The sequence below is a fragment of the Hemiscyllium ocellatum genome, chromosome 2, assembly GCF_020745735.1.
Source record: "Hemiscyllium ocellatum isolate sHemOce1 chromosome 2, sHemOce1.pat.X.cur, whole genome shotgun sequence".
NCBI classification, from domain to species: Eukaryota; Metazoa; Chordata; class Chondrichthyes; order Orectolobiformes; family Hemiscylliidae; genus Hemiscyllium; species Hemiscyllium ocellatum.
This window is the reverse complement of record NC_083402.1, coordinates 66,692,530-66,709,578: the sequence shown is the minus strand read 5'-3', so window position 1 is coordinate 66,709,578 and position 17,049 is coordinate 66,692,530. Positions and strand designations below refer to the sequence as shown.

General features: G+C 40.3%; 1 protein-coding gene across 2 annotated transcripts in view; it reads left to right on the top strand.

The window, feature by feature from the left end:
* Positions 1-864: 864 nt before the first annotated feature.
* The window catches only part of epb41l4a (erythrocyte membrane protein band 4.1 like 4A), a 304,833-nt gene continuing 288,648 nt past the window's right edge, over positions 865-17,049 (top strand). For both annotated transcript variants that reach the window (XM_060844451.1, XM_060844444.1), the window contains exons 1-2: positions 865-951; positions 1,936-2,356. In XM_060844451.1, coding sequence (XP_060700434.1) covers positions 2,258-2,356 — 99 coding nt within the window. In that variant the 5' untranslated portion in view covers positions 865-951; positions 1,936-2,257. The remainder of the gene's footprint in view (positions 952-1,935; positions 2,357-17,049) is intronic.

The following is a 17,049-nucleotide window of genomic DNA, read 5'->3' as shown; positions in this document are numbered from 1 at the left end:
CCTTTGGACACCTACAGTCACCAGCCTCTTTTCATCTAATAAATATTCCCACTTTCAATTATTTACTGATGTAAATAACTTCACTCATATTCACATTATATCTCACCTGCCATATTTCAGCCTATTACTTAGTATCAAGCAATCCAAGTCCTCTTGAAAACTTACATTTCCACTCAGTTTTGTCTCAAGTGGAAATATTACAATTGGTACCACATCAAAATCTTTAATTTAATTTGTGAACTGCTGTAGACTTAATCCATCAATTGCTAAATGATAGTTTAATGTAAAAGTTCAGTATGTTAGGTACAATATATCCGGAATCTCTAGAAATGCATCAACGATTTTGTTGTTAATTTTGCAAATTTCGATTCTGCCGTTCCAGTATTGAAGCGAATATGTCTAATTTTGTCCACTACAGAGAAGCAACGCTGAATATAAATTAAATTGGCAGGTTATGTTACAAAACCCATATATCTTGATAATGAGACATGCTGAACTGTTGCTTATTACTTGCTGCTTCTTTTTAAGGTGGGAAGAAAGAAGGTCTCAAACTCGACATATTAAGAAAATCCCGCTTCAGATCAAGCAGAATTTGATGGTTTCTGGGAATGGGGTCAGTGAAAATGTAAAACATTGGACCACAGTTTCAAACTGGAGGCAGCTTTCCTTGAATTAGTATTGAAGAACTAAGGGGACTACTCCTTGGTTACTTATAAACTCAACGTTAAGATAATAATGGACTGATAATTGATGACTGCTAGGAAACCTTTTGTCCAACTGAGACTACAAGTTCCAGGCTGCAAGGAGGGGGGCGGGAGCGCGCACGCTCTGGTGAACGGGCGGCGGCGTCTCCTCGGTTACCGGAGCAGCACCGGAGCTTAAAGCCGGTGTCGGGAGCAGAGAAAACGGCGGCCTGGGGCAGGAACAGGAAGAGCGAGACGACAGGCTCCGGTAAGCGGGATCGGTCCAGAGAGGGAAGGAATAGATCATCTGTAAACATGTGAAAAGTGAGAGAAAGGAACAGTGTAACCCAGACACAGAGAGAGAGAACCTTTGTAAAGCATAAAGAGAGAGAGAGAGAGAGACAGGACCTTTTGTGACCCGGAGGGAGGGAGAGGAGCTGTGGAACCGAAAGATGAGCTGTGCAACCGAGAGATAGGAAGAGAAACTATAATTCATTGAACGAGCGAGAGAGAGAGAGAAGCTTTAATCACAGACACTGGAAAATAGAGAGTTGTGTAACCCACAGAGAGTAATTCAGAAAAAAGACTGCGCTACACCGTTCCATTGAGAAAGAGGGGAGCTGTGTGACCCAGAGAGAGAGAGAGAGAGAGAGACGGGAACTGTCACACATAACGAGAGAGAGAGAGAGAGAGGAAAGGGAGCCGTGTAACCCAGTCTGATCCAGACAGTGGGAGGTTCGCAGCTTCGGGCTTCACACCCAGTGATGGTGTTACCGATCAACGGCTTCTCCCCTCGCTGCTTGTATGTGTAACACTGCATTTGGACTGAAGAAAGTAAAAGACGAGGTCGTAAAGAATGCAGCTCAGTGTTTGAGAGATCACAGATCCTCAATGTGTGGGACGCCTGGGTTAGAGTCAGGTCTGTGAGGAGTACACCTAACCCGTACCAGAGTATCATGCACATCCCATAATAGGTTAGAACCAGCGATTAGTCCATTAACTGTTGGTGAGTATGGCTCTCACCTATTTAGCTGCAGTCTTTTTCATTTGAGCAGACGCTTCATTTCAATGAAAGGAGCCTGGGGAGTCATGAATTTAAAAGTAACTGTTCACTTTTCCACAGTTTCGAACTAATTACAGGGATGAAAATTTATTTTGGATTTAATATTATTTATGAAAGCTCAATAGTACTAAAGAACGAGTTGTTACGTGTAGTATTATTGAAATTCTGTCTCTATTGTTCCTCTCCCAGATTCCACCTCCAACAACCAACTCGCCGAAACTGATCAGGGGATATTTCGAATTACATTTTATTTCAAGGATGTAACAGTTTCCATTCTATATCTCAGTGGCGATTTCGTCCGGGGGGAGAAAAAAATGGGTTCAGGAGGCGGAGATTCATATGACCAGCTGATACAGTTTGATTTATCACGCTCCGTGTAACTGGAACTGTGGAATGGCATCAGCCCATGTACTTGACTAACTGGAGTTCAAGCTGGACAATATTTCGCTGAAACTGGGCTGTTATTTGACTTCACGTCTATCGTAACTATCTCCTCGCTCTACATGCAGCGATGGGTTGCTTCTGTGCTGCGCAGGAAGAATTTTATTGCGAAGTTTTGCTTTTAGACGAGACCAAGCTCACCCTAACTACCCAACAACAAGGAATCAAAGTAAGTTGACCCCGAGCACAGCCATTAAGGCACCTGCTGATTTACACCGACATGTGAATGCATACAGTTTGATTTATGTTGTTGTTATTTCCTTCTGTATTCCCTATGCTGATGGTTAACAGTTTTTGTAACAGTCGTCTATGTATTTAAGCACGCTATGCCAGGTTTGCTGAACTTGGATTTAAACCAATGTCATGTTATCTTTTCATTCATTTGCGATCTGGGTTTGGGATAAAACTGTTGTGTACAAATGTTACATCCAAAGACAAGGACTTGAAATCAAAAGAAGTTTTGATACCAATTGGCCTTGACCAGAGTCCATACTGGGCACTAAGTTACTGATGTTTCACTCCTTTGTGTTGCTTCCCAAAGTGTGCAGTGATTGACAACAATTATATCTCCATGAGTTACATTGACACTGTCAACATTGCAGTAAGAACCACTAGATGATTACTATACTTTAGTACTTAGCACTGAATTGATTGTGTGGTAACCTTTCCAATTACTGTTAAAACATAGGTACATATAAAAAATAACTATCCTTTTGGCAGTGGAGTTTATGCAAATATATTAACATGATCAAAGTATTGGAGTGTAAACAAGTAATTGATCTGAGATATGACCAAGCTAGTTGATCTCACTCATGTCTTCTCCAGGCAACGGACAATAAATATGATAACAGACTTACTATGATGATGACAATGTTCAACACCAATGCTTTAGATTTCACATTCTCCAGTAGCCTTAATACAGACTTCGTTGTTTCAGCTGGTGTAAGATTTTTGCAGTGACTCTGGACACCAGTTAAAACAAAGTGCTATTTTGTGCCACTTACTAATATTTGCAATCAATATTGCATCATTTGAGAATTGAGTTGATTAGGAATTATTTGGTGTGGTCTAGAAATTCTTTTACAATGTTACAATACTATACCAGAAAGTGCAACATTGGTTTATTGACTTAATTTGTTTCAACTTGGATGAGCATGGACAATTACAAGAGCAATATTTTGAAAAGAGAAAACATTCAATCAATACTAGTCAGCAATTTGTTTTCTCCCATTGGAATAAAATAATCAGCATTTAATTTGTGTGGCAAAAAGAATGAGAAATTGTTTGTCAGCATTACAATGAGAAATATACTTGTACCAGAAAAAGGAGATCAATCAGAGAATGAATTGAAAAACATAGTGTGCAGGTTACTGTATAGTATCTAATTTACAATGCCCACAGTTTCCAGTAATAAGGATTGATCTAGAAATCTAGGATGGATGCCATTTGGGCACTTTAATGCCCAGTTCTTTGTAAAATGAGGCGAAATGTCAGGAACATAAATTTCAAGAACATGTCCTTCCAGATATAATTCTGTTTTTTCATTTTGTTTAATGAGCAAACATTTCTATTTAAGTAGAGGAAAAAAAATTATAATATTGTGTTTCTTTATGATATAGTTGACTATATTCCTACCTTGGAAGAAATAAGAGCTACAAATGCTGGAGGTCAGAGTCGAGAGTGTGGGGCTTAAAAAGTACAGCAGGTCAGGCAGCATCTGAGGAGCAGGAGAATCGATGTTTTGGGCATACGAAATGTCGATTCTCCTGTTCCTTGAATGCTGCCTGACCTGCTGTGCTTTTCCAGCCCCACACTCTCGACTCTGTATTCCTACCTTGCTTTTTGGTACATTTAAATTCATTGTTATACAATGAGACAATTTCTTGAGATTATGGGAATTTTCTCCTGTAAATTTACATTTGATTAATTTGATTTCTGTGTTGATTTTGAAAAAAACTGGAATCTGCTGGCGGTTTTAACTAGGTTAGTCATTGCAGAAAGCAGAAAATTATGTGAGTTCAAGGAAAGAATGGGGGGAGGGATGAGAAAAGAAAATGTATATAGAGCTCTGTATAAATGTTGAAAGGGTAACGAAATATGTTGGTGACTTGTAACTACTTCTATCTGTGATATATATTTTTAACATACTCCTTTGTCAATGTCAATTTTATCATTCTCACTTGATGTTAAGAACTGAAAGCACAGATTATTGCCAGTCAAGAGGAAGTAGTGAGGTGTTCAACAGACAATTTTTCTACTGTGTCAAAGGGGTGTACAGTCTCAAATAATAGCATTCAAGGCAAACTGGTCTTACAGTAATCTGGTGGTTGATAATTATGTTCACTGGTTTGGTTTGCTTTCTCTGTGACTGTTCGTACTATTGAGATATTGTGTTTATTCTATGTTATATAGAATGTTATTCAGGAAATTGAAACAGGAGCAGGCCATACAGCCTTTTGAATGTGTTCTGCCATTTAATTAGAACATGGCTGATTGTCTACCTCAATGCCACTTTCCAACACTGTCTCCATATCTCTTGATGTCATTAGACTCCAGAAACCTATTGTATAGACCTGCTCAATGATTGAGCTTCTACATCTCCACAGCCCTCTGGGGTAAAGAATTCCAAAGAGTTGCCACAATGTTTTTAGGTGGCTTATCCCTGATCTTGAGATTATACGCCTTGGTTTTGACTCCCCATAAGACCAAGTACTTCGCAATCTCATCCTTAATAATGAATTCTAACATCTTCCTAATAAACGAGGTCAGGCTAATTGGCCTAAAGTTTCCTGTCTTCTGCTTCCCTCTCTTCTTAAGTAGGGGTGTTACATTAGGCATTTTCCAGTCTTCAGACACCAGTGATTCCTGAAATATCACCACCAATGATTATACAATATCCTCAGCTGTCTCCTTCAGAAGCCTGCAGTGTAGTCTATATGACTCATCCATCTTCAGACCTTTCTACTTATCCAGCATCCACTCCTTAGTGATGGCCATTACATTCACCTCTGCCCCCAACTCTCTTGAAGTTCCCATATGTTCCATGTGTCTTCTGATTCAGAAACTGATTCAGTTCCTCCACCACATTTTTGTTCCCCATTATTACTTCTCTAGCCTCATTTTCCAGCAATCCAATGTCCACTCTTGCCTCTCTTACTCTTTAGATACCTAAAGAAAACTCTTGCAATCTTCTTTTTATATTACTAGATATCTTATACTCATTTCATCTTCTTCCCTTTCCCCCCCCCCACCCATTGCTATTTTAGTTATCCCCTGCTGGCTTTTAAAGGCTTCCCACTTATCTTCATCATATTGTACACTTTTTCTTTTGCTTTTATGCTGTCACTGACTTCCCTTGTCAGTCATGTTTACCTCATCCTCCCCTTAGTATGTTTCTTCTTCCTTTGGATGAATTTCTGCTGTGCCTGCCAAATTAACCCTTGAAAATCCTGCTCCTCCATCTTTTCTGCTAGGTTTTCTATCCAGTCAACTCTGGCCAGCTCCTCCCTCATGTCTTAGTAGATGACCTTTACTCAGTTGTAATATCATGTTACATCTGATTCCAACAGAGTGAATTCTATCATATTATTGTCACTACCTCACCCTCCCTGCAACCCCCAGCGTTCTTTCGCCTTAGGTTCCCTAATCAAGTCAGCCTCATTGTACATCAGCCAATCTAGAATAATCTGTTGGCTTGTGTCTTAAGGGATTTGGGCCAAAGGCAGGTATCTGGAATTAAGCCATAGATTAGCCATGATCTTATTGAATGGCAGACCAGACCCACGGACTGAGTGGCCTACTCCTGCTCCTGTGTTCTTCATAAGGAATTTCAGCTTCTCTCTGGAAGAGTGGGCTCTACCACAACTGCTCCAAAAAACCATCTCCAGACATTCACAAGTTACTTTTCTTGAGATCTGCTACCAACCTGATTTTCCCGGTCCACCTGCATATTTAAGTCCTGTGTGGTTATTATAATAGTGCCTTTCTTATATGCCGAATCTATCTCCAGATTTACTTTCTCCCCAACATCCTGAAGTTGCTGGAAAAGCTCAGCGGTCTGGCAGCATCTGTGAAGAGAATTCAGAGTTAACATTTTGGGGTCCAGTGGGGCTTCTTCAGAACTGTATCAGGATTGTTTACCCTTTGCAGTTCCTCAACTCAACGTACACAAAATCTACACCTTCTGACTCTGTAATTACTTTTTGTTATGATTTAACTCATATTTTACTAACAAGTATGGCCCTTATGCTCATCTGCCTGTCCATTCGATAGGAAGTCTGTCCTTGGATCTTTAGTTCTCAATCATAATCTCCTTTTGCACCATCTATGCTACCCACAACATCATACCTTCCAATTTCAATCTGCGCTACAAACTCACTTAGCTTTCAGTTCTTTGTTGATTGCCCCCCTTCTCATAGTTGTTCCCTTATCTTCTGTGCATGTTTAGATTCTTGACTTTTTCCATATTATGTCCTATTACTTGTTCTAGAAACTTTAATAACCCCTGCTGAACAATTCTCTCCACCCTTAACTTTGTCCATAATTTTCCATGCAATTGAACTGAAATCTCCCTCCATCCACAGCCCTCGTTATGTGATTCACCGGGACTCTGGTCCCACCATGATTCAGTTGGAGCCCATCCTATTGGAACAGCTTCCTTCTTCCCCTAATACTGGTGCCAATGCCCCATGACTCAAACCAATCACACACCAATCTTCGAACCACGTATTTACCTCTTTAATCTTGGTGGCAATATGCTTATGGCTCAGGCAATAATGTGGATATTATTACCGTTTGATTCTGCTTTTTAATTTAGCCCCTGGTTGTGTATATTCCCTCAGTAGAACTTCTTTCTACTTACACCGTTGGTACCTACATGGACCATGATAACTGGATCTTTCGTCTCCCATTCCAAGTTCCTCTGCAGCCCTCAGGAGTTATCCTGAACCTGGGCAGCAGCCAGACAACATAGCCTTCAAGACTCTCAATCCTGGTCACAGTGAACAGAGTCTATTCCTCTGACTATACAACCCCCGATTACAACTACATCTCTCTTTTCTCCCTGCTCTTGAATGGCTCCTTATACCACAGTTTTATGGTCAATTTGCTCATTCTCCCTACAGCCCCCACTCTCGTCCGCATAGGAGGCAAGAATCTCAAACCTGTTAGACATGCTCAAGGGCTAAGGCTCCTTCCGCACCACCTCCTGGATCCATCTCCCAGCCTCAATCATAGTTATATCTTCCTGTCTCTGACCACTGATTGAATTAAAGGTAGTTAATTTAATGGGTGTTACTGCCTCCTGAAACCTAGCATCCTGGTAACTCCCCCACTCCTGATGTGTCACAGTGTTTAAAGCTCAGGCTCCATCTCATCAATTCTGAGCTAGAGCTCCAGAAGAAAGCAACACTTACTACAGATGTAGTCACTGTGAACCACAATAAGGTCTGTCCATCATGCAGTTACCACACATAATGACCCTGGACCTCTATTTTAATTACTTAGTTTTTAATTTGATTCTATGTTTGGCTATTCTCAGCAGTTGGACCTAGCCTCAATTTCAGCCTCTCTATATTAAACAGCTGAGATCATCAACCAAGCTTTGAAGGATCTACAACTGCAAAATGGTATCTATCCTATTTGCCAACACTCAGATTTGACATGAATTAATAAAACAAGCAAATTGCATGGAATTTAAGCTCTTCATTGCACATTAGATGGCAGATACAACTAAGACTGATCTTACAAATTAACTCAGCAGTTCATTCAGATTTTAAAGATCATACTGAGTTACCAAGTCCTTCAAATGGTGTCTTAAGGAGTTTGGGCCAAAGGTAGGTAGCTGGAATTGAGCCACAGATCAACCATAATTTCATTGAATGGCAGACCAGGCTCATGGACTGAGTAAAAAGGCTTTTGCCCAAAACGTCGATTTTACTGCTCCTCGGATGCTGCCTGAACTGCTGTGCTCTTCCAGCACCATTAATCCAGAATCATGGACTGAGTTGCTTACTCCTGCTCCTGTGTTCTTCAAGGGAATTTCAGCTCCTCTCCAAAAGAGTTTGTCTGATCTTGAATCAGCACATGATCAACCTGAAGTCATGGTCTTCATCACAACTGGCAGACATTAGTAGAACCTGCTCAACTCAGTCTGCATGGCATATGTCCACTTTAAAGTAACAGAAACTTTATTTTCTTTGCTTATTCTCATTTTCTGGATTGAGCCTCCTGTTGAGTTTCCTTCAGTTTGTCTATTCTGCTCAATGAAGTCATTGAGGCTGGTAATGTTTTGGGAAAATATGCCATATGTTAGGTTTACTTGAACTTTCTGCTGTCCTGCAATTTGAAAAGAGAAGTTACTTTTAATGCATCCAGATACTTCTATCTAAATCTCACAGGCTTTGAGGACTACTGACTTTAAATATAAATGGCAAATCTTTCATAATGCCAATTTAATAATCATGTGTTTGTTTTATCATTTATTGTATTTTAAAAGATACAAGGGAATAGGTAATGAGAGATTAAAAAGGCTCGTATAAGGTAAGAATAAAAATTAAGAAAAGAACGAAGGATAGTTTAAAAAAAAAACTTTCCTTATGCTAAGTGTCCATTGAGCTGAGTAATGGGAAAGACAAAGTTATATTATAAAGTGAGGAAAAGGCAGAAGTATTTAGTTTCACTTTTCAGAGAAAATAGGTATTGGGACTGTGGAGGGATAAGTAGAATTGTTAGTAGTAATTATTATTCAAAGATAAAAGGTGACAAAAGGTGGAATCTTATAGAGGCCTGAATGACATGGAATATGGCAAGAAACGTGGCAGTCGCCAAAACCAAAGATTGAGTTTTGTGTCATGTGGTCTCCCAAGGAATCTTCAAAATGATTATAGACCAGGTACCTTTCTGTAATGAAGATTTGTTGAATGAGCTTCATTGCGATGAGAGTGAGGTCACTGTTTGTGAGGAGCTGAATTCCAGTGACAAAGAGGAAGGTCCAACTTAGTCACCGAAGATAAATGGTTCCACATCTGAGAAGTCTGAGGCACTGTTAATGCTGGATGGACAGGGAGAGAAGCTGAATCCACCTCAACATGATGATGATATTGGACCTGTACCTCAGGTTCTTTCAATTTGAATATTAATGATATCTCCTTAAATAGAGATTTTAGCCAATAGTGGTCAGAATGAAATTGTTAAATATCTCAATACAGAAGCTGGTTTCACTTGTTGCCTCACCAAATATCTCTGAACCAGTCTATTCCCATGTACATTGTTGGCTGTTGTGGAGTGTGCCTGGTATGACTAGGTATGGGGATGGACTAATCTTGATTATGAGAAAATTGTGAAATTGCATCTGCATTTGTGACCTGGCAGCAAATTCAAATCAGTAATGATCTTTTCAAATGGCAGAGGAGTCTTGAAGGAGGACTGGCCTTATCTAGATTTGCAAGTCGGTATATGTAATTGATTAAAATCTGTCTAACTCTCAGTACAACCCAATGAAGAAAGGAAACCTGTCATCATAACAACACTGACTCGTGCATTAACTGTAGCCCTAGTCTGACATGGAGCTTTCTCACTATTCTTCACTGTTGCTGGTTCAGAATCCTGGAACTAGCCAATATTGCAGTGGGCATCCCTACACCAAATGCATTGCAGCAGTTCAAGAAGGCAGTTCACTACCACCTTCTCCAGGCTGGTTGGCTTTGCCAGTGATGCTTACATCATGGAAATAAGTTTTACAACACTGGAGAAAGGTGCTAAATGCAGTAAGCAGCAGTGACTTCAACTATTTACAACCAGATAAAGAGTTGCCTCTGGGATATTATTGTTAGACCTTCACTCGGGAAACCAGGTTCAAATCCCACATGACAAATGATGGAATTTAATTTCAGTAAAAATCTGGAGTTGAGAGTCTCATGACCACTTAACAGTTGATTATTGTAAAAATTCATCTTGTTCACTTGTTCTTTAGGGAAGGAATTGGACAGCCTTATCTGGTCTGGCCTACATGTGCCTACAGACTCAGCAATGTGTTTGACTCTTAACTGCCCTCTGAAATGTCTGAACAAGGCACTCAGATGTAAGCAATCACTAAAAAGTCTGATTTAAAAAAAGGAATAAACCGAGCAGACCACATGGCATTTCCCAAGGCACCAGAAACAGCAATGGTAGACACAGCCCGAACAACTCTGCACAGTCCTCCTTCCTAACATCTGGGGGCCATTGTCAAAACTGGGAGAGCTGTCTCCCAGACTAGTCAAGCAACAGCCTGACATTGTCATACTCACAAAATCATACTTAACACACAATGTCCAGGACATCACCATCACCATCCTCAGATATGTCCTGTCTCACCCGCTGGACAGACCCAGCAGAACTCCCTGCACTGTGATATACAGCCAGGAGGGAGTTAAACATGGGCAAGGAAACCTCCTGCTGATAGTTGCGTTTAAATCACAGTTTTATCAGGTTTTTAAACATTGAATTTAATTCTAGTGGTTTAAAATAATTCCGATTGTACTCATCCAGTGAGCCCAGTATGAGTTGAAATGAGGAGCATGGGATTAGAGAGGAGCATGGGAGTGAGATGGACAATCTTAAGGCGTGGGGGGTGGGAAGCTTTTTGGAAGGTTTGCTTTAAACTGAATTCAGAGTTGCAGTATAGTGTTGGAGAAATATAGTGGATCTTTCGATCAGCTACTACCCCACCTGTGCTCCACACACACACCTTTTGTGGCTCACCAAATGTGCAGGGAGGCCAACCCCTAGGTGGGAAAACAAAGTTTCTAGACAGAGTTCCATATGGGCTGGATGCATTTGGGTCATTCCAGAGCCCATGCAAAAATCTGGGGTGGTAGACACAACCTTAAAATTTGGAGATGTGAAGTGGATTGACTACATCTAAAGGCTGACTTTCCCATTGTGGTGTATGTCTGCCTGCCTTTTGCCAGTGCCCACATTCAAAGTTGCAACTTCTGGATCTTAACTGATTTCCAGGTCAAGAATGCTTGGCATTGTGTTTGTGATGAACGGTAGGACAGGAAGATAAGCATGAATGAAATGTGCAGTTAATGGGAGTGTATTTATCAGCTCGTGTCTCCTCATGGTATTGCTCCAACAGGAGAAGAGATACATTCAAAGTCCTGACACAATATAATGCATTGGAGTGGAAATGCGCCTAGAAGAGACTTGCTTAACTATATTTTGTTTAAAAAGTCATGAATTGAACATAAAGTATTGTTGCTATTTGATATTTTGACTTGCATATGCATTGGATTAACTTGAAATGAGACTTGCAAGTCAAATCAACTTAATATAATGTAAGTGTAAAGTTAGTGTTTGATGATCTGCTACTGATGTTAAGATGAGCATGAGACTGTTTGTTTGACTTTGATTCACAGCAGAAGCTAGTGGATGCTGGCAAATCATTTAACTAGCCTTACAGCTTGGTTTCTTACCTGACCTGTACTCATCCACAAGAACATAAGAACATAAGAACATAAGAACCAGGAGCCAGAGTAGGCCATCTGGCCTGCTCTACCATTCAACAAAATCATGGCTGATCTTTTCATGGCCTCAGCTCCACTTATCCACCCTTTCACCATAACCCTTAATTCCTTTACTGTTCAAAAAAATTATCTATCTTAGCTTTCAAAGCATTCAATGAGGAAGCCTCAAGCACTTCACTGGGCAGGGAATTCCATAGCTTCACAAACCTCTGGGTGAAGAAGTTCCTTTTCAATTCAGTTCTAAGTCTGCTCCCCTAATTTTGAGGCTTTGCCCTCTTGACCTAGTTTCACCTGCCAGTGGAAACATTCTCTCTACTTCTACCTTATCTCCTCCCTTCATAATTTTATATGTTTCTATAAGGTCCCCTTTCATTCTTCTAAATTCCAATGAATATAATCCCAGTCAACTCAGTGTCTCCTTATAAACAAACTCTCTCAACTCCAGAATCAACCTAGTCAACCCCTCTGCATCCCCTCCAGTGCCAGTACATCCTTTCTCAAGTAAGGAGAAATTGCACGCAATACTCCAGGTGTGACCTCACCAGCACCAATACAGCTGCAACATAACCTCTCTACTTTTAAACTTTAGCAATGAAAGACAAAATTCCATTTGCCTTCTTAATTACGGTTGTATCTGCAAACCAACCATTAGTGATTCATGCACAAGGACACCCAGGTCCCTCTGTATATCTTCACACTGCAATTTTTTACCATTCAAATAATAGTCCGTTTTACTGTTATTCCTACCAAAATGGATGACTTCTCATTTATTAACATTGCACTCCATCTGCCAGACCTTTGCCGACTCACTTAAACTACCTATGTCCCTCTGCAAAGTTTCACAGTCCTCTGCACACTTTGTTCTACCACTCTTTGTGTCATCCGCAAACTTCGAAAAGCAATATGTGGTCCCCAACTCCAAATTATCTATGTAAATTTCGAATAATTGCGGTCCCAATATTGATTCCTGAGGTACATCACTAGTCACTAATTGCCAACCAGAGAAGCACTTATTTATCCCCACTCTTTGCTTCCTGTTAGTTAACGAGTCCTCTATCCATGCTAATACATTGCCCATAATGCCTTGCATCTTTATCTTATGTAGCAGCCTTTTGTGCAGCACTTTGTCAAATGCGTTTTGGAAACCTAGATACATCACATCTATTGGGTTCTCGTTGTCCACCGTGCTTGTAATGTCTTCATAGAATTCCAGTAGATTAGTTAAGCATGACCTGCCTTTCATGAACAATGCTGTGTCTACCCAATGGTACAATCTCTATCGAGATGTCTTGCTATTTCTTTCTTGCTCATAGATTCACCCATAGAATCACCCATGATGAACTGATAGGCTCAATGGAGCAGTCTTTTCCAACTATCATGTGAAGCTAAGCACCAAGATCTCCAAGTCCTGTACACACCCCAGCAGCCAATAATCTAGGGAGAGGAGCAAAAAACCTAGTCAATTCCAAGGGGAGAATTCTAGGAAATTACTTGGTGACCACCAGCCCTACTATTTTACCCCACTTGGGACCCAGACCAACCACACAGATACCCATCGTTTGTGGCAGGGCTTACATCACATAATGAGTTACAAAGAGAAGTCGAATAGAATCACGAACATTAGTATGAGCTCAATGCATTCTATGCTCACTTTGAACAAAAGGTCAATGAAACAATGTCATCTATCCCACAGACTCAGCTGCACCCGTACCCATGATCACCACCACAGATAGGCCTTCTTGAGAGTTAACCCACAGAAGGCAACTGGCCCTTATGGAGTCCTGGCTGTGCACTGAGATTCTGTGCAGACCAGCTGGTGGGAGTAATCACAGACATCTTTAACCTCTCCTTACTTTGATCTGAAGTCCTCACCTCCTTCAAAAAAACCCAATTATCCTGGTGCCAAAGAAAAATCATGTAGCATGCCTCAATGACTACCACCCGATGACTCTGACCTCCATAATTATCAAGTGCTTCGAGATGTCAGTCATGGCTCACATCAACTCCAGCCTATCAGATTGAATTGGTTTTTTGCAATTTTCCTAACAGCACAAGAGATTCACAGCACACACCTTCTCCCTGGCCCTAAAGTCATTCCTGGAGCATTTGGAAAACAAGGATACCTACGTCAGGGTCCTATTTATTGACAACAGCTTCACATTCATCACCTTGATTCCAAATAAACTCTTCTCTTCTCTAAATTCCAAGACCTAGGTCTCTGCTCCCCTTCTATAACTGGATCCTTGACTTCCTGACCCATAGACTGGAATCGGGAAAGGCAACAATACCTCCTTCACCATAATCGTCAACACCGATGCACTGCAAGGCTGCGTATTCACTCTTGTTATACTCTTGTTATACACTCTTGTTTTACTCACGACTATGTGGCCAATTTCTGCTTTAATTCTATTTACAAGTTTGCTGACAGCACCGTTGTAGGTCAGATCTCATACAGCGATGAGTCAGAATACAGGAAAGAGATTGAGTGCTTAGCAGTATGGTGCAAAGGCAATAATTTCTCCATCAATGTCAGGAAAAAAAAGGAGCTGTTCATTGACCTCAGGAAGTGGAATGGAGCACACGCCCCTGTCTATATCAGTGATACTGAGATGGAGACGATTGGAACATCAAGTTCCTAGGAATGATGATCACAAACAATCTATCTGCATCCACCCATATCAATGCGATGCTCAAGAAAGCACAATGCCTCTACTTCCTCAGGAGGCTAAGGGAATTCGGCATGTTCACAAAGAAGCTTATCAATTTTTATCGATGCATAATAGAAAGTATCCTATCCTGGATGCATCCCAGCGTGGTAAGGCAACGGCTCTTCCCAAGACTGCAAGAAACTGTAGTTCTAAAATTTTGGTTAGGCTACAGCTGGAATACAGTGTGCAGGAGAGTCATGAACATGGCCTAGTTCATCATGCAAACTAACCATCCATCCATTGACTCCATCTATACTTCCCCACTGCATTGGGAAAACAATCAGCATAACCAAATGCCCCTCCCACCCGGGTTGTACTCTGTCATGGGCAGAAGATATAGAAGTTTGGACACATGAACGAGTATGGTGTGTGCTGGTTTTATCAGAATTTTGAACTAGCCTCTCAAATGTTAATGTTGACCTCTCTCTCTCTCTCTCTGCAGCTGTAATGCTATATTTTGCGCTTAATTCTGCTACCTCATGCATTTTTGTATCTTATGATTTACCTGCAGAGTATGCAAACAATACTTTTTGCTATATCTCAGTACAACCCAGCATGTGACAACAATCAAATCAAATCAAATCAAATCACAGCAATCAATAAAGTTCCAGGAGTTTTTATATGCAACAACAGCAGCCACTTAATTGCCTTTAGAACAGTTGCAGCAAACCGACTGTTACTGCGCAAAGTGGCAATGAATTGTAGTGGTCAATGACATTCTGTGAAAAGTTCAAAATGCATACTGGTATCAATCTATGCTTGTATACTTTGCATTTGTAGAATCATGCATTACTTTGGCCCATTGCATCTCTGCTACCAAAACTATATGAAATTTACACTAGTCCCACTTTCCAACACAAGGCCCATAACTTTGAATGTTACGATATTTTAAATTTTCATCCAAGTAATTTTTAAAGTTCATGAGGTTACCCACCTCCACTACTTTTCTAAACAGTGCATACAGACCACCATCCTCTGGGTGAAAATATCTTTCCTTAAACCTCGCTAAACTTCATGCCTTTCATCTTAAAGTTGTTTAAAAATGAAAGTTGACCCCACCCCCCGAGAAATAAGACGGAAACACCCAAAGAGAAGCAGCTCACCCTATAATCTGTAAGAAGAGTGTGAGAAGTGGAGTAATCTGCTTTCAGCAACTTCTACTGGTTAAATAAAACAAATCCCTGGTCCTCACTTTAAAAATCAACAAGTAATAATTTATTTGTCTAACTTTAACAGTGAACAAATTAACTAAACTATTATTAAACCAAATATCCCTTCTAACTACTAACTATTCCTGAATAAAACAAGATTATGCTGTTCCAATAAATATAAGTCCTATTCATATAACAAAAAAAAATTAGTCTTTCGAAATCACAGCCAGGTTATGTGCCTTCTGGAATGTCCCATGCCTTCTTCCATCGAATCTTCTGTCAGAAATGCTTCCTCTGATTTTTCTGTGAGGAATGCCTTTTTCCATTGTTGGTACCGTTATTTCTTTATATGTGGTTTGTTTCTAATACATGACTGTGAAAGCCATTTTCTCTCTCTAGAACTGAGGGCTCCTGGTCTGGTGAATGGCAATTAGCTCTGGGGCTCTGTTCAACTGCCCCCTTTTTTTATACCTGTGATGACATAACAATTTCTTACAATAGGATTGGTCCTGTGTTGTCAAAACAATCAGATTTAAATTCATAAGGTTTTTGATAACTCGGGGCCTGATTTAAATTGGCTAAATTTAAAACCTGTTATCTTGATTAAATACTGCTGCTAGGCCATTCGACACAACATGTTTCAATCCAGGTGCTCTCTTTACCTGCAAACTTTAAAGCTGCTTTTCACAGACATCCATTTTCTTTCTCTCTAAGCACAAAAAACTCCCACCAGCTTTTAAAGAGTCACCCAGTGGCACAAAAGTGGCTCCGACTGCAGTCCCTTGAGGAAACAGTGCCCTGATTAGCCTCAAATAGAAAACCAATTGTGCATAGGAACACACGGGACTCCTGCACTATATACATGTTTTGATAGACTGGCGGCAGTCACACATTCTCATTTGACTCCAGGTACTTAATTTGCAGTGTGGCCACCTCTCCCAATGGGCTACCCATGTTACTCCCAGCCTTGTTGATGAGCTATGGTGACTCCAGCAACTGCTGGAACCCTGAAATCTGAGTGTACGTTTCTGCAGCTGGCAGCACTTCCTGCACATGGTCATAGGACACTGTTCGGGTTAATGGTTCCCACATATTACAGGACATATATTCCAGTTGAATGAATGGCATTGGGCCAGGCATTAACTTTAGGTCTCTTCATTAACTTAATTTGGCTTTAGATTATTCACATTGCTTAGTTATATTGACCTTTATTTTATTTTCCTACCTTAGGTCAGAAATATGAATGAGCACTCTCTGAAATTTCTGGCCACAAGCTCAAAAAAATAATTATTTTGCTTATCCCAAGTCATTTAGTTTTTCTGTCATCAGTGATTCACACTTTGCAGTAATTAATTTTCCTTATTTAGAGTTATAGAGGCAACTTCTTTTTTCCTTTTGGCAAAAGATGATGAAACAAGCACAAATTGCATCATCGGCTTCTGTAATGTTGACATTACAGAACATGTAATAAGTTAATAATGTGTACACATTTTA